Raw genomic sequence first — 25,515 nt, forward strand, 5'->3', positions numbered from 1 at the left:
CTTACAGAATTCTGGACAAAGCCAAAAATATTGTGGGGCAAAGGCCCAAAATCAGAGACAGATTTTAAATATTGTTCTTATAATAACTTAGAAAGCTGCTAGAATAACAGATTTCCCATTAGCATGCCTTTTTGGTGCTCTGGGTTTCCTTGCACAATCCAAAGACATGCAGTAGGGGGCTTGGACACTCTAAATTGGCCACATGTGAGTGTCCATGTGTATGTTTGGTATGGAAGATCAACAGCAGCAAGGCTAGCCACTCAGCGGAGTAAACACTTGCTCAAGATGATGGTCACTGTTGAAGAGACACCCCAACCCCATGTGCAAAAATGAGAAAAAGAGGCTGTAGACGGATAAAGGCTGACACTCAAATGTCTAACATTATTCTGTGACTTCAGTCCTCAATGGTTTCAGGAAAAACACATGTTATCAAGAACAGACCAAAAATATGAGGCAAAAATCTGGACGTGAAAATCTGGGCAGTTGAGAGGTGTGAGAATAACCACAATCTGTTTTACAGTTAATTCATACAAAACAAACTACTGGACTTTGGGCAAGCTAGCTTTATCAACACAACACACATTCCTAACCTTCCCTGTATCTCCTTAAATTACAGGAGCTCATAAATCACTTACTTATATTAAAATGAAACGGGTGATTTCCCCTGACCTGCTAGGCTTAACAGAATGAAACAGGTGATTTCCCTTGGCCTACTGTGCACAGTTTTATTTCCAAACTTCCTCAATGTTGACTGCTTATGAGGCTGGTATATGTAAGTTTGGGGATGTGGGAATGCAAGACTGAGAAGTAAGGATTATTTATGCAAAAGCCTGTGCTTCTGAATTCTATCAAAAGGACTGTTGTCATTTATTTATTTATTTGATATTTGCTTATCAGGAAGGTCCAACTGGACAGATGCCAGTTTCAGCAGAAGCCTGGGGAGAAAAGCTCCAATACAAATTAAACAATCACACATTATATAAAAAAATACAGTAGTTGAAAGTTTCAAGGAATCACATAATATACATAAAAATAGTTAAAATACACAAATACAAGCATTTACACAAAATGGATACTACAAACTTGCTAAGAGTTTTATATGTTAGGTTTCCGTGATCTAGGTAGAGGTGGCATTTGTAGTATAAACATTGTCTAAAAGAACTATCTAGGTAGAGGTGGCATTTGTAGTATAAACATTGTCTAAAAGAACTAAGATTTGTTGACCAGTTATTACATCAAACATGAAAAGAAGAATTAGGAGGGATATGGGAGGAGAGTAAGTGGAGGAGGAAGAGAAATAACAGAAAGGAGTTGGGCAAGGCTGGGAAGGAAGTACTAAGTGAGATGGGTTAGGAGTTCGTATAACACAAAGGAGTAGGTAGGTATAAGAAAAGGAAAGTTGTGTATGGCGAGTACAGGGCAGTAGAGTATTGAGGAGACATACGTTATATATGGTGAGTACAGGGCAGTAGAGTATTGAGGAGACATGCGTTATATATGGCGAGTACAGGGCAGTAGAATATTGAGGAGACATACGTTATATATGGTGAGTACAGGGCAGTAGAGTATTGAGGAGACATACGGTATATATGGCGAGTACAGGGTTCATAGGTTCATAGGTTCATACTAGGCTATCTGCCCTAGGGCATTTATAAGCCTAGCCAGAATGTGTTTGGCTTTCGCCACCCATTTTAAATTTATTTTGCTATGCCCTTTTTCGAGGTTAGTATACTGTGCCTCTGTCTAACAGTGACACAGAAGTGATACCCGGGATAAACCTATGATCTCCCATCCACTCATCAAGATTCCTCTTGAAGAGAGTCAATGAGGGACTCTGCCTAACCTGGACTGGGATTTTATTCCAGAGTGAAGGGAGCCTCTGGGTTATGAATCTGTCCCTCCAGCATGTCCTATTTATTTCAGTGCTGAGGTTCAAGTCTCTCGAGCGCGTAGCTCGATGGGATTTGGATTTTCTGAGGTGCAGCATGTCCATTAATTCCGGTTGGACATGGCTTTATACGTCAGGCACAGATCGCCTCTGAACAGGCGGTATGCCACTGAGTAGAGCTGGAGTTTCTTTAACTGGGCAGCATATGGCATCTGTTTGAGCCCTTTGATCCTCTTGGTGAGGTACTTTTGGGGTCTTTCCAGTTGCAGGTGTCTGGTAAGGTACATCCCAAAAGGGGCATTGTACTCAATTACGGGCCTGATGAGGGATGAGTAAAGAGGCACGATGACCTCCCCTGATCTAGATGTGAATCCCTTCATGATTAGGTGGGCTATATAAAATGTTTTTCTAACCACTTTGGCTACGTGGTTGTCAAATGAGAGATTGCTATCAACTTGGGTCCCCAGGTCCCTAATTACTTCTTCTGTACTTAATGGATTACCACCTATGTGGTAATTTGTGGGCACTTTGTTTTTGCCAAAGGGGATGACTATACACTTTTTGGCATTTAGCTTGAGGCCATGGCTCTGGCACCAGTTGTCTGTTTCTATGAGGCCCTTTTGGAGGATGCTTGTGTTGGCTGGAGAGTCGATTATGGCACCCAGTTTGCAGTCATCTGCGAACTTGGTCAGCCACAGTCCTTCCGTGTTGGCCTGTACCTCCGAGAAATATATACCGAACAAGAGAGGTCCCAGGACTGAGCCTTGGTTTGGAGTCTGACATGGCTCCAGCAATTCTAACCATGTGGGTTCTGTCCTTGAGCCAGTTTGCAATCCATCTAGTGACATAGGGGTTTATATTTAAGCTGGTGAGCTTATCTATAATGCCCGAGTGGGGTATTGTATCAAAGGCTTTTGCGAGGTCCAGGTAGGCTGTGTGGACCACCTTCCCCTCGTCAATGGCCTTGGTGACTGTTTCAAAGAAATCAACCAGGTTTAAGAGGCAGGATCTGCCCTTAACAAAAACGAACTGGGTAGGATCCAGTGTCTGTAGGTCCCCAATATCTTTATTTATGAGGTCCATGATGATCCTTTCCATAGCTTTGCAGACCAAGCTAGTCAGGCTTATGGGGCGATAGTTTCCAGGATCCGTTGAGGCACCACCTTTATGGAGAGGGACCACTGTTGCTGTACGCCACTCTTTGGGCACATATTCTGTAGTAAGGCTGAGATTGAACAGTAGTTTTATGTTTGGGTTTAGCTCTTCTTGGAGTTCATGTAGGATGCAGCCCGGGACACCGTCTGGTCCCATTGATGCTGTGTTTTTTGCTTTGGAGAAGCGGCTCTTACCTGAGCATCTGAGATGTCAGGGGGCAGCACTCTGCTGGGATAGATATTTGCCCTTTTGGTGGGGGGGGAGTTTGCGCTGAACCTGTCAGCTAGGATGTTGGCAATGTCTGTGGGTTCAGTGTATTTTTTGTCATTTTGGACTAATTCTGAGCATATCTGGGAATTACCACCCAGGTTCCTAACATAACTAAAGAAAGCCTTGTGATTATCCTTAGTGTCCTGTGCAATTTTTCTCTCGAAGCTGGCCTTAGACAATTTTATGACTGCCTGTAGTTTTTTGCTAATACTGATCAGTGATGCCTTCCCTTTTTGGGATTTTGCTCTATCCTTTAGTAGCTTCCTCCTTCTATTGTATAGTTTGTTTATGGCTGGGGTCCACCAGACAGGACGTCTGCCTTTGGAGGATTGGGTCTTGGTTTTATTTGGGATTGCATGATCCATGCATTCCTGAAGGTGTTCATAGAATGCGTTTATAAAGGATTCTACGGTCTGGGCCGTATTTTCCACAGGCCCGGGGGCTTTGAATGATTCCACCTCGGTTTTGAGGAGTGTGAAATTTGCTTTAGAGAAGTTTTTCACTGTGGTTTTCTGGGCAGGGGGTGGGGTCGGGATGTGAATATCCAGTGAGATTAGTTTATGGTCTGATCTTGCCAGTGAGGGATACACTTCTGGTCTGGAGCATAGAGTCCCCATGTTGGTGATGATCAGGTCCACTATGTTTTCTCCTCCTGTGGGAATGGTAACAAGTTGTTCCATAGCATTTGAGTTTATAAATTCTACGAACCTTTGGGCTAGGGTGTTGGAGCTAGAGTAATGCTCCCAGTCTATGTTTGGGTAGTTGAAGTCGCCCAATATAATGGTGTTTGGAGAGACCTTCATATTTTCCAGTGTTCTCAGGAAGGCCGAGTGGGGTTCCTGGGTTTGGGAGGGTGGTCTGTAGCAGGCTATAAACTGGAAGGCAGTTTTACCCACTGTTAGTTGAACATGGATAGTCTCTGATGCTTCGTGCTTTGCCACCAACCTGGAGGTGTGGGTATCTTTGATGAATATTGATACTCCCCCTCCTTTTGTGGTTCGGTCCAAGTTTTGGGGCGAAAAGCATGGTATGAGGTATAACCTGGTAGTGCTGGGGTGCTCTCGGGAGCCCTGAACCAGGTTTCTGTTACTGCACAGATATCGATGTTCTCCATGCTAAGGAGAGTTTCGAGTGCGTGCATCTTGAGGTTTAGACTTCTGGCGTTGAGTAGCATTACTCTTAGTTTCTTATCCCTTGTGATACCTATGGAGGTGGGTTTGTCTTTTGAGCCTTGCCTAAAAAGGCACTATGGGGTAGCAAGAGCCTTTGCCAATATCCGAAAGCCCAAGGGTGACAGGTGCAAGCCGTCCCTAGCGAAGCATCGTGGCTTGTCGAGCATATCATCCCAAGCTGACAGGCATTGGATCCCCTTTGAATGACACCAGTACTTAAGCCAATTGTTGAAATTGATCATCTTGTCTTCATATTGTGGCATCATTCTTGGTGAGGGTAAGATGCTACTCAAGGTCAGGGTCATACCAGCCTGGGCTACATGCTCAGAGAGCTCCTTTATGTCTCTTTTCATGTAGTCCAGGGAGGTACGTCTCAGGTCATTCACACCAGCATGGACAATGACTGAGTCATATTTGTACTTGCCTTGGAGTGACCTGAGTGCTTGTGTTATGTGGCGGATCCTAGCGCCCGACAGGCTGCTCACCGTGACCCTCTCCTTGTTCAGCCTGGTGAGCGGGACGTCAGTGTGCCTGACGATAGAGTCACCTATTACAAGTGTATCAGGTGTGTTGTTTAGTCTTAAGGGCTGTGACTGTTCGGCACACTGGCTTTGTGAGACGTGTTGCACGTGTTTTGTTTTGGGGTAGCAGTTGCTTGGGTGTCTGCTTTGGAGGTCTCTGCTGCTTAGGCAGATCTTTATTTAGAGCCTCCAAGTATGTTTTTGTGTGATTATGTGTTTGGTTTGCTGTCGTGGTAGGTCTATGTGAGACTGGAATTGTAGTGAGTGTGGTTTCCTTCTCCTCCTGACTGGTTATGCCAGTACTGAGTTGAGAGAGCTTAGCCTCCAGTTTGGCTATATGGTTGCATCTCTCACATGTGTTGGAATTTGTTGGGAGGAGGAGAGGGTTGTCTGTGTACATGAGGCAGTTGTAACATTGCCTCAAGATTCCCAGATTCACCAGCTGGACCGGAGAGGAGATTGACAACTGACCTTTGGACATGCTAGAATAATATTGGGAATTCCTTAATAATTGAAAACAAGGGCCAGTGGGGAGTGAGGGTGTAGTGCTTTTAATTTTTAGTGCTAACTTATATAATTGCTTTAGTGAGCAAGTGCCAGGTAACTTAAGTGCAATGTGTTACAGGTAACTTAAATGCAAAAACGACAAACAGTAACTTTCTTTCACGTGAAACAAGGAAATAAGTACAGTAAGCAATGCAGATATCACTAGTGATCCACAGAAGCTGAGAAGCAGATTAGGTGGAATTAGCATTCCAGGGAAATAACAAGCAAACAAACAACAAGCATATAAACAAAGCTAGATTCAGCAGGCCTGGATCTAGTCTATGCTACATCTTTGTATAGGGCACAGAGTACAGGGCAGTAGAGTATTGAGGAGACATGCGTTATATATGGCGAGTACAGGGCAGTAGAATATTGAGGAGACATACAGATGAAGCATGCAAGTTAAGGTGGGGGAAAGGAGATGAATGAAGAGCAGTTAGACAGGTGTGAGATAAGAATAGACCAAACCAAAGATACGCAGGGAAGCCAAAGTGCACGGATCAAACCATTACAGTATTAAATCAAAAAAAAAAATATCCAGCACATGGGAAAGGAAAAATATTTAGTAATTTAATGTAGCAAAACCCATAAATACAATAAAGCAAACCGGTTTCGGCTAAAAAATTTTAGCCTTCTTCAGTGCAACAAAAATGTATTCAATGGGACAAACCCTTGCTGCTACTTATATATCTCACGGAGTTAAAATAATCCATCAATTAATCTAAACCAGGACTAGCTTAACTCATTCAAGCCTGGTTTGAATAAAGCACCTCCTAGCCTAATAATCCAAGCAGATTCTCCTTGATTCAATAAATTATGCCATGAAGCTTTACATGACTTGTTCATATAAATTGTATCTATTATAGTAAAGGTGAATTGGCAGTTTTATGTGTTAAAGTATGTTTATAAAGGGCATTGGAAACCCTTTTGTTTCTGATTTCACTTAAATGTTCACTAATTCTGTGTCTGAAAGGTCTGGATGTTTGTCCAACATAAAATGAAGAACAAAAACAAGTGGCCAAATAAACTATCCAGTCACTGCTGCAATTTCTAAAACATCTTATCTCATAAATTTTGGATGTATTACAGCTAGTAAATTCCGTCGTGTGAAATACATGTGTGCAAGCACTATAATGACCACAAGAAACACATCCAGACAGTATATCACCAAATAGGGTTCTTTGTTGGCTAATAGGTGGACAGTAATGTTTATAATGGGTCAAATAGGAATTTACAGTTCTGCCCCTACGGTATGAAAATAGACATCTGGGGTTCAACAATTCACTCAATTTATCTTGGGCTAACAAAATGCCCCAATGATTATTTATGATACTTTTAAATCTATTAGTACTGGTCCCAAAAGTAGTGACTAGCCTAAATGGCTGTGAAGAATGATTATCAGGCCGAATAGTTCTATCCTTATATTGTAACAATTGGCACCTGTCTATTTGATCAACCTCATGTAAAGTTCGAATAACAGGATCCTGATGATATCCCCTAATGTGTAATCTATGGGTTAAATCTTCCTGGCAGGCTTTCAAAGTTTGTTCGGAGGAACAAATACGTTTAACACGTAGATATTGAGACTTAGGAATATTGTTGATGATGTGGCGAGGATGATAGCTTGAGGCATGTAACAAGGTGTTATATTCTGGAAATTTTCTATATATTTGTGATTCCAGTGTATGATCCTCCTATCTAGTTATAATAGCATCCAAAAAAGAAATGTTATTTGTTGATATTCAATGTGCAATGTAAACTGAATACCCCACTTGTTATCATTAAGGTATTGTATGAATTCACGCACATACGTTATATATGGTGAGTACAGGGCAGTAGAGTATTGAGGAGACATACGTTATATAAGGCGAGTACAGGGCAGTAGAGTATTGAGGAGACATACGTTATATATGGCGAGTACAGGGCAGTAGAGTATTGAGGAGACATACGTTATATATGGCGAGTACAGGGCAGTAGAGTATTGAGGAGACATACGTTATATATGGTAAGTACAGGGCAGTAGAATATTGAGGAGACATACGTTATATATGCCGAGTGCAGGGCAGTAGAGTATTGAGGAGACATACGTTATATATGGTGAGTACAGGGCAGTAGAGTATTGAGGAGACATACGTTATATATGGCGAGTACAGGGCAGTAGAGTGTTAAGGAGACATACAGATGAAGCATGCAAGTTAAGGTGGGGGAAAGGAGACGAATGAGGAGCAGTTAAGACAGGTGTGAGATAAGAATAGGACACAGAGTATGCAAAGTATATGAAAAATCTACAGAGGAGGTAAGAGTGGGTGTGAGAAGATTGCTTTGGAGGAAGTGTTTTAGTAGTTGTGAGTTGATGCATTTTTCGAAAATTTTAGATAGGGCGGATAGGATAGCTATTGGACGGTAATTAGATGGGTCAGTAGAGTTGCCACCTTTGTGTAGGGGTATAGTGAAAAAGGATTTCCAAAGGGTGGGTACAGTGGATTCCTGAATGGACCTACTGATTAGTATAGACATTGGGTATGCAATTGAGTCAGCAGCCAGTTTCAGGAAGGATGGTGGTAGATTATCAGTGGAAGGGGAGCAAGGTTTTACCTTAAGAAGTAGAGATTGGATATAAGAAGTGGGAACAGGATGAAAGGTGAAGGGGTTATTGTTAGATGGGTAGGTAGAGATAGGCTGGTTTGCAGTGTTACCATTAGATGGTAAGAGTGCTTGAATAGTGTCAATAAAGTGTTTATTCAGTAGGGTAGCTGTTTCTAGGGGGGGGGGGTATTAGGGTAGGTGGAAGGGTTAGTGGGGCAGCCAGGAGAGATAATTTTATTTACAGTTGACCAGAATTTATGTGGATTGGATTTATTATTTAGTTGAGCTGTGTTAAAGAAGGACTTTTTATCAGCATTGCACTATTTCTTAGTAAGATTCCTGAGACGTCTATAGTTCTGAAGGAGGGGTACTTCTTTAGTTTTATTCCAGGCTTTATCTCGTTGGAGCATAAAGGACTTTCTGTCTTTGGAAAGCCAAAGAGTGTAATTGGATTTTATTCTTATCTTTCTAGAGGGGGGAAGGGAGTTCAGGGTATTCAGGAAGATGGTATTCAAACTATGTACTTCTTCATCCAGAGGGGTTTGTTTCTGCATACTGTACAATAGTGGCAAGGTGGGTAGCAGTATGGAGTTTAGTGGTGAAGATATTGAAAAGGAGTGGACCTAGGATTGACCCCTGTGCCATTTTAACAGCTTGTTGTCAGTCAGATAAGTAGTTATGAAACCATGCAAGGACAGATTAGCTGTTTAAGTCTGAGAGTTCACCGAGTAGTTTTTGATGGCAGATGGTATCAAATGCTTTGGACATGTCTAGGAAGATGGAAGACACTAGCTGACCACTACTTTTGAATTGGTTGATTGTGTTCATGAAACTCATAAGCACAGTAGTGGTACTATGATTTGGTCAGAAGCCATGTTGGGTACTGCTTAGAAGGTTATTGCAAAATAGGTAGCTCATGAGCTGGATGTGAAGACATCTTCATAGAATTTTGGATAGCGGAGATAAATTCGCTATGGACCTGTAGTTAGAGAGCTCTGTAGAGGTTCTGTCTTCATGTAGTGGGATGATGTAGGCTATTTTCTAGATTTTGGGAACATATTGTTCTGTGATACAGCAGTTAATTAAAATAGAGACAGCATAAGAGATAGTGACGGCAGCCAGCTTAAGGTATTCAGTAGGTAAATTATCAGCAGCAAGGGATGTAGGTTTAAATTTGTTGAGCATTTTTTTAATGGTATTGGTCTGGACAAACTTGAGGGAGAAGACGTTGGTAGTTTCTTCGGTTCCTTTTGGTATGGTTAGGGGACCATTGCTCTTATTTTTGGTTAGAGATAGTAAGGAGTTAGTAAAATATGCATTAAATTGAGTAGCTATAGTGTCCATAGTATTTTCAGTGCTGTCGACCTGAAGGTTATTTTAAGCCTAGCCATTTCATCCCAATTTAATACCATAGAAATGCTAGTCAATACCCAAGATTGCATTTAGTGAGGACTGCCCATGTCCAGGAGGGTTATGGGCTCTAACCCCAGTAAGAATTCACAGTGCCTCATCCACTCATCCAGGATCCTCAAACAGCATTATAGAGGTGCTCTGTTTCACATGAATTAATAGCCTGTTCCAAAAACGTGGCAGTCACTCAGAGATAAATCTGTTCCTCCAGCATGTGCTATTTAAGTTGCAGGAGATACGTAGGTCCCTGGAATGGGTAGCCCTAGTTCCATCTAATTTATGAATATGCAGCAAGTTCATTAGGTTTGGGTCTTGGATTGCTCTGCAGACCAGTCATAAGTCTCCCCAAAGAAGTCTGTATGATATGGAGTATAGTGTCAGGGACTTTAGTCGGACTTTGTAAGGCACATGCTGGAGCCCCTTGGTCATCTTTGTTAGAAACCTCTGAGGTCTCTCTAATTGTTGCAGGTGCTTTGTAGGGTACATGCCAAATGAGGTGTTACAGTCAATTATGGACCAGATAAGTGCAGAGTATAGTTTGTACGGTACATGCCAAATGAGGCGTTATACTCAATTACGGACCAGATAAGTGCAGAGTATAGGGGGGGTTATAAATTCTTTTGCTCTTGAGGTGATGTCTTTACTAACCAAGTGTGCTACTCAGAAAGCTTTCCTTATTACAGTAGACACATGGTGGTTGAAGTTAAAGTCGCAGTCAACTTATGATCCCTGGTCCCATTACCACTTCATGGGTACTTAGGGTACTCTTGTTTATTTTGACAGTGTAAGGAGACATTGTGCCAAAGGGAATGATGATGCATTTCTTTGCATTCAGTTTGAGACCGCTGCTAACAAACCAGTCGTTGGTCTGTGTGAGACCCTCCTGGAGTATACTGACATCATTTGGAAATTCAATGATTGGACCTAGTTTGCAGTCGTCTGCAAACTTGGTCAGCCACAACTCCTGACCTGAACTTCTGAGAAGTATATACCAAACAGTAGGGGGCCCAGCACTGACCCCTGTGGCACCCAACTGGCAACACATCTGCTGGTTGAAGTAGAGTCACTCACTTTGCTAGTGTGTGTTCGGTTTGTGAGCCAGTTAGCAACCCATCTTACAACAAAGGGATTTACATTCAGTTTGCTAAGCTTATTGGTAATGCCTGAATGTGGGATTGTGTCGAAAGCCTTTGCCAGGTCAAGGTATGCTGTGTGCACAAATGTTCCCTTGTCAAATGGGTCTTGATCACATTTTCAAAGAAATCCAGATTTAACATGCAGGATCCGCCCTTCACGAAGCCGAACTGGGTAGGCTCTAGGTTTGGTGGTCACCTACGTCTTTATTTATGAGGTCCATAATGATACATTCCATGGCCTTACAGATGAGGCTGGTCAGGCTTATGGGTCTATAATTATCTGGGTCTGTTGCTAGACCACCTTTGTGAAGGGGAATAACTGTTGCTGTTCTCCATTTCACAGGAACAAAGGTTGTGGTTCAGCTGTGATTGAAAAGGGTACTTGGTGCTGATGCTGTTTCTTGTTTTAGCCTGTTTAGAAGACAGCCTGGGATGTCATCTGGTCCCATAGAGGCTGTGTTTTTTGCCTTGGACAAGATTTTGCGGACCTGCTCTTCAGATGTGGAGGGTGGGGGGAAGATTTCTTGTAAGTTAGGAGGGGATAAAGGAGTGAAATTTTCACCAAACCTATTCACTAGCAGGTTTGCTATCTCTGTGGGGTCAGTGTGTGTGATACCATTGTCCACTAGTTCTGCACATGCTTGGGTCCTTCCCTTTAGGTTACATATGTAGCTGTAAAAGGCCTTATCGTTAACCTTGGCTGTACTTGCTAAGTTTCTCAAAGGAGCCCTTGGAGGATTTGACAAGTTGTCTTATTTGCTTGTTGAGGTTGCTCTTCCATTGTTGGGGGTCTCTCCTTTGTTTTCTTGGACACCAACTTTTTGCATTTATTGTAAAGTTTGTTGATGCTGGATGTCCACCATGGCAGCTTGTTTTTACTAGGAGCTCTGGCTTTGATTCTTTCCTGTAAGGCCAAGTTTATACACTTACTTTATATACTTATGCAAGTGACTGTACTAGTTTTAGTGTAAGCTTCGGCGTAGTTACCACTTCCAGCTTGGGGTGGGGCTCGCAATGCATTTATACCTTCACCTGGAAGGGTATAGTTTGCCTTGGTGAAGTTTTTAGCCTGATTTCACCCTTTGCAAGTACTGGTGTTAGTGCCAGCTCAAAGGTGACTGATTTGTGGTCAGTTTTAACTAGTGAGGGTACAACAATTGTGCAGTGCATCTGTTTGACATGTTGGTTAGGACCAGATACAGAATGTTTGTTCCCCTTGGGGCGTGGACAATTTGTACCAGGGCATTTGAATTAACAAAGTCAAGGAACTTTTGCGCTAACAACTTAGGGCTAGCACAGGTTTCCCAGTTGATGGTGGGATAATTGAAATCCCCCATAACCAGTGTGTTCAGTAAAATTTGGATTGTCTCCAGTTTGGTCAAGTAGGCTTCATGACCGTTGTGATTCACGGAGGGGGATCTATAACTGGCTATAACTTGAATGGGGGTCTTACCCACCATAATCTCGACCTAGAGTAACTCCATGGAGTTGTCCAGTCTAACTAGACAGTAGTTGAATTTGTTTCTAATATAGATTGAAACACCACCTCCTTTGGTTTTCACGACTCAATTTTTGGTCTAATGGTGTGGAAGGTATTGTAGCCTTGCAAGACTGGGGTACTCTCTGAAGCCTTCTAGGTTTCTGTGACTGCACACACATCTAGTGATAGAAGTGCTTCCAGGGAGTGCAACTTTTGGTTTTTAGCTCCTAGCATTTAGCAACATGACCAGTATTTTGTTCTGATTGGTTAATTTCATGTTGGTAATGGTGTTTTCAAGACCTTACCTATGGTAGAGGTAACAGCCTTTGCCAGCAGCCGAAAGCCTAGAGGTGCCAGGTGCAAACCAAACAGTCTCTGGCAAAGCAGTGAGGTTTGCCACCTACTGCTTCCCAGGCTGACAGGAACTGGATCCCCTTTGAATGACACCAAAAACTGAACCAATTACTGAAATCAATAATTTTTTGCTTATACTGTGGCATCATTCTAGGTGAGGGTAGTAATGCTGCTCAAGGCTAGGGACATACCTGCCTGGGATGCATGCTCAGAGAGCTCAACCATGTCTCTCTTCATATAGTCCAGTGAGGTACGTCTCAGGTCATTCACACCAACATGAACTATGAGGAGTCATAACGATACGTTGCTAAGGAAACTGGATTTGAGAATTGCCCAGGTTGTAGCAGTTGTTTTACTGCAGTTCAGAATTTTTTAGGTCTGTTTTGGTGTTTTTGTTGGATGACAGTATGGTATGCTTTTTTTTTATCATTCTTGATCTGCTTTTTGCCTTTATTTTACAGTTGCCTGTAATAATCTAGGGTGGTTTGATATTGTACCCAAGCTTCATCTCTTATCTTGAGCAATTGTTGGGTGTCTTTTGTTAGCCAGGGAGCATAATTTGATTTTACCCTAATAGTTCTAGATGGTACTAGGCTATTTAATATGTCTAGAAGAATCTACTTTACAAATCAAAAATCCACTTACTCGAAATGCTGAACGCTGAGACCACATTAGTGAAACGGCATAATATCGAATATCTGAACACTACATTGTCACTCTGTGAAACTAACAACTGGGCCACCATGGTGAACGTTGCTCTTTTCTCTGCTACAGTGTGATCTCGGAGTTGGTATATTAAGTTGGGGGGATGTAGCCCCCACATGGGTGGATTTAATTTGCTTTGGTTTGTGTTTTTACCATGGTGGCCCATGGTTAGTTTCCAAGAGTGACAATGCAATGTTCTGTGTGTTTGATATCATGCCATTTCGCTAATGAGGTCTCAACATTCAGCATTTTGACTAAGTGGATTTTCAATTTTATAAAGTAGGTCCATCTAGGAATATGTTACTAAATTAATCTACAGCAATATCTGGGGGAGTAATGTTGGTGGGGTCCAGTTACAATGCTGGAAGATAGATATAAATAAAGTGTAAAACTTTTTTGTTTCAAAGTTGTCTATATATTATTTTTTTTGAGGGTGCAGACATTGTTTGAGCATCTAGGTAGGTGGTCACTGATGCTAACAGGGAGGTGGCCTGACTGATAGGCAAGTGAGGTTTGTTGGTTAGAATCCAGTCTAGAATTGACTGTCTATTGGTGTTTTTGTCAACAGTACTTGGAGATAGTATTAGTTGGGAGAATCTGTGCAGGTTGATGACTTTTTGGCTTACCTGAAGTGCAAGTGGAGTAGTTTTTTACTAGATATTTTTAGTTAAATTCCTCCGTGAATTACTGCAATGGCTACACTTCTTTTTATAAGTTCAATACAAGTGATAGGAATGTTTGCTACTGGGATTTTTTATTTTCATAATATGTAGTTCCTTAAAATAAGTGTTATGATTTCAGTTAACAGAACTTATTTCTGCAGATTACTTGCTTGTAACAATTACTTACATTTACAGTACTTCCTATGGTCATGCTCATAGGTGAATACTAGGCTAGCTGTTCTTGTGAGCAATGTTAAGAAAGGCTAGTTTTCCTGAAAGATCAGAATCAAATGCTGTCTGCGAGTTAAACACCTTAACCATTATGACAACTACAACCCCCCTTGTTTTCTTAATGGGATTATTTCCTAAATTATTATAACATATAAGCAAGTATGCCATTACAAAAAAAGAGTGGGACTGTGGCTTGACATGTGACCAAAATATCTCTCCCATGCATTCCTTCAAACAGCTGGTACTGGGTGTAAACTTGCTGCATGCTGTACAGGAATTAACTTCCACTCCTACAACTACACTGCATTGATGTGCAACTGAATGTCTATTGTTGTCTTTTCACACTTGATCTCACAGCAGTCCCCAGGTGGCCTTCTTTCCACAGCCTCCATCCCCATTGGTCTACTTACACAATTCCCATCCCCCCGTGGTATACTTTCCAGACTGCACTCCCTTTTCCCTTTTGCAAATTCCTGATCTGTCACTAAATGGGAGTAATCAAACCAATATTTCTCTGTATAAAGCAAAAGAAAGGAAAAAAACTATAGTTTTCAAAAGAAGAGCTAAGGAAGATTAGGGAAAAAAAGAAGATGACATTCAGTAAATACAAAAACTCAAAGACAGCAAGCTCTTCGCCTACCATATCCCCTAGGCACACTCCAGCACTAACCTAAAGAAGCCAAAAGGGGAAGGGGAGTAACAAGACCCTCATATTGCACCAATGCTGGACAGAGGACCGTTTCTGCAAAAGGTGGACAGGCATACACTGGATGCCATACCGCTACTATAGAGACCTGCTCTGGGCCTAGCTCTGGCATAGTAGCCAATTAAAGAACAGTGCTGTAACATATTAGTCAGCCATGCATCACCATGAAAAAGGCAAGTACCATCAAATGGGTGCAGCAAAGCCAGTGGGAACCAGTGCTACCCTCACAAACAAGTAGCCAGCTATTTATCCTATATGGTTATATATGGGAACAGACTGTAAGTAGTACTATTAAATCCAAGCCACACCACAACAACACTGTATGATCACTGTACTCTACTGTGTTTGAAATCTGTAACAGCACATATTCTCTATAAGACACGTGACAGATGCATGTTTATATGAAAGTGCTACCAAACAACCTTATGTCTGTTGGGGTGTTGCAGCCACCTCTTCCCTACCACTGCCTCATATTTTCTGTGTTCAGTCTCAAGAGAACCTTGAAACACTGATTGTTTATACCGTACCACTACTCAATGTTTTCAAAGCCCAACCACCCTCTCTGTGAAATATTATTTCCCCAGGTCTGTCTTACATATGTGCCATTCTTCATCTGCCTCTCTGCCCTTCATCTTTAGCACTGTGCTTTCAATTACTGTCTCATCTGCATTTTTTGAAAAGTAAAACATGCTGACTTTAGCTGTGAATCCTGTTCTCTCTATGTTCATCTGCCCTACTGCAGCGGAGACACTATTTTATGCTAAAATATTCTTACATGTTTCTCTTTGTCCATTCCATTCAGGATTATCAAAAGTCTGTCCTTCTGTGTGAAAACTTATTCAGCCCACACCTTTTAATATACATAACTGGTCATTTTATCAACCCCACTAACTGCTATCTCATCCATAATCCTGACTCTCTATACACTATAACACACTTGCCAAGTTTTGCTATATTATGAATGGCATCCGTTTGGCATGACATTAAACATATGTTATCTGTGGCAGAATTCAATGCCTGCAGTACTTTCTGTTATCTGACACCCTTGCAAAAGTTCTGCTAGCAACAAAACAGTATGGTAGCTCAACTACAGCAGCTGAGCTGCTGTGTCAGTTATAAGTACTCTGCCTTGGGGTACTGGTGAACTACCCCGACAGATAAGGACAAGCACTGTCTGGTGGTATCAATGTGGCACTGCTGGCATTTCCTCACAATCACAACTGGACATGCCCAAGCAGTGGATGGCGTCTCATATTACTACCGATGGAAGGGATGAAAATGCTCACTAAGCATTCTACCTTTACTTCCTACCCATCCTTTAGCTAATGGTGGTCGATTCCCAAATCTAGGTCATCAACTATGTAGTAGTGAATCAAAATCATCAAGCTAGCAGATTGTTACTGGAGCTAATGTTCAGCATCTTTCAGCACCATCACACCCTTCACAGCATCCTTAACCATTTTCAGCCTATTAAGTGCAGTACAGCTGCACTTCTGCACTGCATGCAGGCTGCTTTGATGCCCCGAGCACCCTTCCTACTCAACTTCCCACTCTCATTAGTGCTTCTAAAGACCGGAACAGACTAGACTTCTGTTTATCTAAAGGAGCTTTCTGACCCTCCACAGGACCAGAACTGCTTCCTGTTATGTAACATCTCTGTTGACAACCTAGTCAAACACTGGAACAGCTGACAAGTAGAAAACAGACATTTTCAAAACATTTCTTGGCTTACTACACAGCAAATGCTACAGCTCAGCAAATTTATGCAACTACATTCTGCAGCAAACAAAAAGATTTATGACCAGCCTTGTGGACGACAATAATTTGCTAATGATTTGTGGCATAACTGCATTACAGTGCCATGTCTGACCGTGCTTGGGGTAATTAATGTTGAACAGGCCTGCTGGAGTTCTGCCAGCACTTGGAGAATGACTGCCTTACAAATAAGGCTGATGTCATACCTTGCACAATGCAATAAGGGTGAACATGCTATGCCACCCTGAGTTATCCAGGATTCGTAACACATCACAAGCCTCCAAAAGAAATGTTTTGTTTGCCTCAACAGCAAGTGCAGTCCCAAGGTCTTCTGAAAGTGGTGCACCAGTGTTCTCCTTCAAATATTCTCAGGTGCTGGGCATTCTGTAGCACCCTTTAGATTACCTTACTGTGTGACAGCTTGTCAACACCCTGGCCCTGGGTGGAAAATAGCCATATCCCCCCATTCATCTCGCTCAAGAATGAAAAAGTGACCGGCAAGCTAAAGGATGGCACTTCCCTGCTCAACACAACAGACAGAAGGAGGATCCTCAGATACGCAAGTCATTTCTGGGGAGGAGGTGTCATTACGACTCCTTTCAGAACAATTAATACTCAAAATGAGCTGACTACATGGAACACAGTGACGGAGCCTTGGCTGTGACCCAGTCAGCATGAAGTTGATTAACAGAGCCTGACCCCATGGTGTCAATGGGAGGGGGGGTTAGGAAGTAGCAATTTTTCTAGATCATCTACCTCTGTGGGAAGCAGTGGGCTTTTAATAAGACATATAGACCATGGTGAAGACCAGGCCTTGCCCACATCGATGTCCATCACACCAGGTTGGGGGGGGGGGCAAAGTGCCAATGAATGCTGGCTTTGCTCAGAGTGACCCCCCCCCCCCCCCAACACTGGCAACATGACTAATTCCAGGCAGTAGGGAAACAAGTTAACTCAAAAGAGTGAAGAATCAGTCTGAAAGTCAGGGTGGGGAGGTCCCAGAAAGATGAAAACAAAACAGGCTCAGGAAAGAATCCTGTTAATTTCATATACTGTGCCACCTTATTTCTAATTAGGAATTAGAAATGCCCAAGGTTAGACGTTCTCCCTCGCAAACTGCATACTATAAGTATATTGGCTAAAGGATCCTTGGATTAGTCCACCCACCCAGGCAACAAAGTAGAAATAAAATAAATGTTCATAAGTAGAAATAAAATAAATGCAAGGAAGGAACATGCCCCCTTCACCTCTACAATACAGTAAACCATCCTTCAGGCCTGTTTGTTTTCATGAACTTTCATTCTGTTTATGCAAAGCACTTACATAAGGAGATTTCTTTACTTTACCAGCTGCAGAATTATTATTAAGAAAACAATACAAGACTTGACTACAAACACACTTTACGAAGTAGTAAATGTCAAAAAATATATATTAAAGAAAACAGATATGCACAAAGCAAAGCATAAACATATTAACGAAACTATGAGGAACGATGACATGCAAAGTACAAAAATACTGCAGAGCCGTGAATTTAAAAAAAGTTGCCAACTGGGGATATGTCAGGGTTGGATAAGAAGGTACCAGGCAGCGAATAATATATATGCAAACAAAAGCATTTGATAACAGTACATTTCAGGATGATATAAGAATTATCTGTCACAAAAAGTTGTAAAATTGTAGCACCCTTAAACCTGCAATTTTTTTCACTTAGAATAACAGCTATCTCCACAATACACTTACCGCCACATTAATTCCCATACTTACCCCTTGCAAAAAGGAAACAGCACTTACCAGACAACTCCAAAAGCACCATATCCAATTGGACGGTCCGGTTCTGGTTCCAGAATGGGCTCCGTTGGCCTGGGTGATGTTGAATGGCTTGCCTGCAATGCCTGTTGGAGAGGAGGTGCCTGTGATACTGTTGTCCCATGCAGGCAGTAAAACTTCTGTCCCAAAGCTGTTGTTCCTGCTGCTGTGGGCGTCTGAATGAGACCACTGATGCCTCCAAACATGTTGGCACAGATCTGGGTGGGGATGCTGTGGCTAGGACCCTGAAAGGCCATGAGGAGGTGACTGCTTTACTCCCCCACAAACTCCCCAAATGAGGAAGAAAAACAAAAACAAAAGACAGTGTGTTGCCCTTTAAGAAAAGGGCTGCAATAAAGTAATCCAGAATGGTGTCACTTTAGGGCAGATCCATCTTCTTTGGCACTGGAAGATCCAACAAAGGTCGGGCCCAGGGCAGCCTAGGCTAGGTGGTGGAGGGGGATGGAGCAATTGTTGTTCTCAGCAAATACCAGGCTCCAAGCTTCTCAGCACTCAGTCCCTTGTCAGCCATGCAAAATTCAAGATGCAGAGAGACTCCAGCTTTTTAACAAGATCTCACTTAGTTGTGAAGATAAGGAAGGAAAGAGATCTGAGAAAGAACTAAACAAAGAAAAGAGGAAAAGAAAGAAAAAGCTCGGTAGCAGACACTTAGATATTCATAGCATATCAGCTGGTGAAGAGAGGAGAAAAAGGAGACACAAAACAATGAAACCCAGCTGCCGGGATCCCTGTTTCTTCCCAGCATGCAGTGCAGGTTTAAAGGGATAGTTCACATCCCTCAAAAAAAAAAAAAAAAAAATTAAAGGGATTGTCTGATATTTTTTTTCTTTCTTGCTTGCTTAACGTAGCAGAGGAAAACACAAACACGCTTCTACTGCTATGTAAAGTGGAATGCAGTGCTGAGTTAATTACATTTGATCTGGTGTAATTTTGCCAAGCAGCGCTCTTAACTGGAATATGCACTTTTTCAGAAAGGAAACTGTTGTCCATTATGCAGCCTTAAGCATTATGTACAAAAGGGTACTATAGCATGAAAGACAATTGTTTAGTCAATAGATAAGAAAAGAATCATACCAGGTAGTCAGGGAGGTCATAGAAACCTGATATCCTGATATTTAGGTATTTAGGTTTACTTCATTAACTCTTCCTACTTTTGCAGTTTTTATTGCGGGGGGAGGGGGGGGCATGACTATGTGAAGAATGTGATTGTCTGCAAACCTTGTCTGTGACATATACGTCCCTAAAGGTAGTGCAAATCAGCTGCTAATTATCACAAAAAAAGTACAGCACTTTTTATGTGGAATAGTTATGCCTCACCAGGGTGTTGCATAACATTTCTCCCTTTTTGTTTTCCAGAACCAGCATCTAGTTAGTTCATTGTGACAAAGATACACTGCTAAGTAAATAAGTAATGAAAAAAATAAACTTTCCTTCAGTGTTATGTTGCTGATTTTACCTCACAACTGTACAGATGTTTGCAGAAAGTCCATATTTTTCCCTCATATTTTTGGTCTATTCCTCATAACATTTGTGGTTTTCTGGCAAATCACTGAGGATTGAAATCACTAAATAATGACATCCATTTGGGTTTCAGACTTCATTTCCTTCAGAAAATGCATACTAACACAAATCCTGTTATTCTAGCAACTTTTTAGTTTATAAGAGTCATATTTAAAATCTGTCTCTATTTTTGGACCTTTGTCCCCCCACTATTTAGGCTTTGTCCAGATTTCTTGCGCTAAGAGGTTGAGTGGAATGTTAATATTGACTGATAATTTTAAAAGTACCAATAAAACAAATTTTGACAAAAATAAGTCTACAACCGAAACCAAAGTCAGAGGTTTTGAACTGATGTGACTGTGTGTTTAGAGAAAAAGGTACACGGAGTCCTCAAACTCTGCATTTTAAAGCAGTGGGGACTATTCCCACATCGGGTGCTTGAATTTATATTCCAATATTGACACTGCAGTGCTGTATTAGGGGGACTGCTGTACTTCTAAGGTGCTGTCCTTCTGAGGAGATATTAAACTAAGGTTCTATCACTCAGAGCCGGCCCAGACAAAACAAAAAAAAAATATATATATATATATATATATATATATATATATATATATATATATATATATATATGGGTCTAGGACATTTCACTGAAAGTCAAATTAGTATGCACTTTTCACTGAAAGCTCAATTCACTGAAAACTCAATTCACTGAAACACATTTTCACTGAAAGTTATATATGGCCTTTTCCACACTGTAGTGCGACCCTGGAGTTAGTATATATAGTAAGGGGGGGTGTGGGGGGCAGCCCCCCACATATTTTAAATATTTTGAACTATATACATGGATACTTACAATTCCAATATATTACTCTTTTCCGAACATAATATATACTTAACATATGTGGGGGGCTATGCCCCCCCACACCCCCCACTTACTATATATACTAACTCCAGGGTCGCACTACAGTTGGGAAAAGGCCATATATAACGTTTAGTGAAATGTGTTTCAGTGAATTGAGTTTTCAGTGAATTGTGCTTTCAGTGATTTGTGTTCAGCCATTTGAGTTTCAGTGAAATGTGCATTCGGTGAAATGTCCTAGATCCATATATATATATCTGTATATATATATATATATATATATATATATATATATATATATAATATATGTGTGTGTGTGTGTGTGTGTGTGTGCGTGTGTGTGTGTGTGTGTGTGTATAAATAAAAACAAGCAGGGGAGTATCCCAGGTGTCATGGCCAAAGTTCCCCCATCTACAACTGGCACCTCACCTAAGTGTCATGTTTAATCATAGACTCACCTCAGCTTCGTGCCCACTGAGTGGTCACAGCTACAGTTATTCCACTCCACAAGGGGAGATCCACCTTGGATCCCGGGAACTACCGTCCCTTCAGTCTGACGAGCCTGATCTGCAAGTGCATGGAACGCATTATCATGAAACTTATAAACAAAGACACTGGCAACCTTCAAATATTGGACCCCACCCAGTTTGGGTTTGTGAAGGGCCGATCTTGTCTCCTGAACCTAACTGACTTATTCGAATCAGTCTCCAGAGTTGTGGACGAGGGTAAGGCAGTCCACACAGCCTATCTGGACCTCCCCAAGGCCTTCGACACCATCCCCCACTCTGGAATCATAGATAAACTTACTAAGCTGGGCATAAATCCCTACATCACTCGATGGGTTGCCAACTGGCTTACTGACAGAACCCAGTCTGTAAAAGTAGCCAACTCCAAATCCAGTTCCAGACAAGTGACAAGTGGAGTATCTCAGGGTTCAGTCCTGGGACCACTTTTGTTTGGCATCTACTTCTCTGAAGTACAGGCCAACACTAAGGCACTCTGGCTAACAAAGTTCGCAGATGACTGCAAACTGGGAGCCATTATTGAATCCCCAAATGATGTGGATAATCTACAAAAGGGCCTTACAGAAACAGATGTCTGGTGCCAGAGCCATGTGCTCAAGCTTAATGCCAAGAAATGTATAGTTATCCCCTTTGAAAAAAACATGTACCCATGAATTACCACATAGGTAGCAGTACACTAAACATAGAAAGTGTGATGAGAGACTTAGGGACACAGGTGGACAGTGGTCTCACCTTCGATAACCACATCGCCACAACAGTCAGGAAATCCTTTTATGTGGCACAAATCATCACTAAGGGCTTTTCATCCAGAAAAAAGGAGGTCATTGTCCCACTGTACTCATCCCTCATTAGGCCCATTTTAGAGTATAATGCCCCGTTTGGCATGTACCTCACGAGACATCTGCAACAGCTGGAAAGGCCACAGAAATACCTCACTAAAAGAATCACAGGCCTAAAGCAGATGCCATATGCTGACCATCTAAAAAAACTCCAGCTATACTCTATGGCATATTGTCTACTCAGAGGCGATCTCTGCTTAACATACAAGGCCATGTCAAAGCCTGAGCTGTTGGACATGCTCCACTTAAAGAAATCCCAATCCCTCAGAGTCACACGCTCCAGGGATCTAAACCTTGTCATTGCAATGAACAAAACATGCTGGAGGGATAGGTTCCTGACCCAGAGACTCCCCATACTCTGGAATAAACTGCCCATACATGTCAAGCAGAGCGCCTCCTTGGCCCTCTTCAAAAGGAACCTTGATGATTGGATGGGAGATAGGAAATTCACCCTGGGGATCATGTCAGTCACCCTGCTAGACAAGGGTCCAGGAAAGTAAATACTGTGGGAAGAAATATCCATGGAATTGTTATGGCTAAGCTTGTATAGGCCCTAAGGCCGATAGCCTAGTAGCAACCTATGAACCTATGAATCTATGAACCTTGGTTCTTTCCTGAAAATAGGCCAGACTCCTAGTGGGACTAACCCACTAAACAAAAAGTAGGTACATAAATAAATATCTATTTTCTGAATGATTCCCAATATATAGCTCAAAGACATTGCTGTCACCCGAAACTGACGGCAGTTCTTTTGAGCTGCTCAGACAAAACAGAAAGAATAGTATATCTATTAATCTCTAACTCAAGTGAACCAGGAACAATCAGGATACCAGCTCACAATTCCAAAGTGGACATTGATGGAGTTAAGGCTTTTGCATCCCAGTTCATGCAGGTTTGGATATGGTTTCAATGACTGATAAATTCTTAACTGAAAAGTGCATCTAACAGTTGATAGATGAGCAATGGGAAGCCACAATATGTTTTAAAAGTATTTTTGAAGAGGGGTTTGAGCGACCCCCGCACTCCCATGGAGCAGGCTTTGATAACCACATCCCTCATACATATATATATATATATATATATATATATATATATATATATATATATATATATATAAATATATGTAGATGTATATTTATTTATAAAGATAGATATAAATTATACACATACACATATATATATATATATATATATATATATATATATATATATATATGTGTGTGTGTGTGTGTGTGTGTGTGTGTGTGTGTGTGTGTGTATACTGAGATCACACATCCTTAGGAAAAAGTGAATACCCTGCTCCCAAGCCTGTAGTATGTCATCTGCATGAAGAATTTGTTTGTAATATAGTAACTTAGCAAGGAATGACTTTTAAGATTTTATTTATTTATTTTGTTTCTTTCTTTACTCTCCTCTGCCTATCACAGATGAAGCTTACCAAACTGTACACAGATCCATTTGTTCTCTGATGGTGTGGGATCACCCTGGAGATCCTCTATACAGACAACCAGTATGGGGGAAGAACATCACCTGAGCAGAAAGCAGGGGATGGGCACTTGTGCTCTCGCCAGCATCCTGGCATCCAAGACTCTGTTACAGCCCTAACACCACATCACACCATTTTTAGGTGGTGCTGTACACTCCTGCACTTCACCAGTCCATGCATATGAGCTCCCTCATGCAGGTTATAGGAGCTACTGTCACCGGCTTGGGCAGACACTGTGCCTGTACACACTCTTCTTGAACCGTCTCCATTTTTGGGTGAAATGTCTTCCCTTGAAATCATCGGACTGGCAGTCAAAGTTGATGGGGAAACAGCAGCCTCCCAGGATAGCCAACACTCATCCTGCCAGCAGCATGTTATTCAGGCTACTCATTGAACCCAGGTCACCTGGGTCATAGGCAGTGTTTTATCCCTTTGTGCCACAGCTGGCGATGGATTCAGGTAAACATTGCCTCAAAAGCACCCAGCTACTCTGCTTAGGGCCTGATTTAAGTAGGCTCCTCAATGGAGGAGATTCAGCTGAGTGCAGGTTGCTAATGAGCAGCTTCAAGCTTGTTCACACTTCTTGGGGGGAAGGAGGGAAGGGTATGCTCCATTCCTTTGACAAGCTTAAAATATATCTTTGGGGGGGTCACTTTCTCAGACAACTGTGTAGCAGTAACAGGATTGTATCCAGCCATGCCTGCTTTGGTATTGTAGTTGTGCCCATATACACAGACATTTCACTCTCCTTGGAAGACCACAAGCACATAGCTTTCAGGAAGAATAAGTTATACAACCAGATCATCCCCCAGCCCTACAAATAATGATGTGCTGCTGATCTGGATGACATGGGGATGGGGAAAAAATACCCTAAATATATCAATCTATATGGCTAGTGGTACAAAGGGAAGACAGCATCCCATCTCCAGCACTGGTGCTCTAAATTCAAAGATAATTCTAGGTCATAGTAGGCCCAGCAAGGTAAGGAAGGATAAATCCCTTGCAGCTGCTCTCTTCCTTGGATTTTTGGGAGAATTTAGCAGTTTCCTGCAGAAACAGGAAATGACTCCAACACTCAGGGACAAGAGGTGACCCTGTGTTCGCTGTGTGTATGCAACTAGCTGCATGTTTTGTTGCATATCAGTACTTTAGAAGGGCATTGGAAGGAAAACTCCTTGAAGTTGTCATGACTACAAATTCAAACAGAACACTGTCCTTTAGTTGTCTACTGACATCACAGAAATGGAAGTGCAGGGTGACCTGGCTTTGTAGATAAAGAGATGTACAATTTTCAGGTACAGTAATCGTAATAAATGATAGTATTGTGATGGCGGAATGCTCTAGAATGGAGATGAAGTGAAGCATGTAGTGCATAGGAAGAGTAACGTATGTATAATAGGAAATAATAGCGCTAAAAATCTACATTTTTAAATTAAACGTGCCCATTTAGGGCTACTATCTAAGGTTTGAAGGACCTCCCCAACAACATTAATAGAGTGAGGTTAAAATCCTGGGAAGTATACTGGAAAGCTCTCTGCCTCTCAGCTGCCGCATCTGGGATGAAGTCCTCACCTCTGATCAGTGCTTGAGTGAATTTTTGCATTTTCTCCCTGTGTCTGATTGGGCTTTTGTCTAGGTTCTCTGGTTTCTTTATACCTTTCAAAAACATGCTGGCTATCTACACAAAGCTATTAACACTTATTTGGCATTTAGATTTCTACTGTATCTCAGGTCATTGTTGAAAGTAGGCAAAGAAAGACCAGTTCATATACTGGTTAACAGTTGAATTAAGTACAATTAAAATAAAAGGAAGCTTTGATCAGAATTAATAGAGGTGGAGTAAGGGGGAGGGGGATCCAGTTGGATCTACCACTCAACCACTACATTAATGTTGGATGGCCGT

At 41.8% G+C, this 25,515-nt stretch overlaps 2 protein-coding genes across 2 annotated transcripts in view; one reads left to right on the forward strand and one right to left on the reverse strand.

Annotated features, from left to right (window-relative positions):
* Nucleotides 1-19,150, reverse strand: part of LOC122815439 (serine/threonine-protein kinase NLK2-like) — a 448,006-nt gene extending 428,856 nt beyond the window's left edge. Inside the window, exon 1 of the mRNA XM_044087930.1 lies at nt 18,369-19,150. Within this exon, the coding sequence (XP_043943865.1) occupies nt 18,369-18,640 (272 nt within the window). The 5' untranslated portion in view covers nt 18,641-19,150. The remainder of the gene's footprint in view (nt 1-18,368) is intronic.
* LOC122815440 (zymogen granule membrane protein 16-like) overlaps nt 1-25,515 on the forward strand; it is a 438,821-nt gene that overhangs the window by 102,719 nt on the left and 310,587 nt on the right. The gene's annotated exons all lie outside the window — the stretch shown is intronic.

Source organism: Protopterus annectens, chromosome 11.part0 (genome assembly GCF_019279795.1).
Source record: "Protopterus annectens isolate FY-2018-M chromosome 11.part0, PAN1.0, whole genome shotgun sequence".
Classification (NCBI taxonomy): domain Eukaryota; kingdom Metazoa; phylum Chordata; order Ceratodontiformes; family Protopteridae; genus Protopterus; species Protopterus annectens.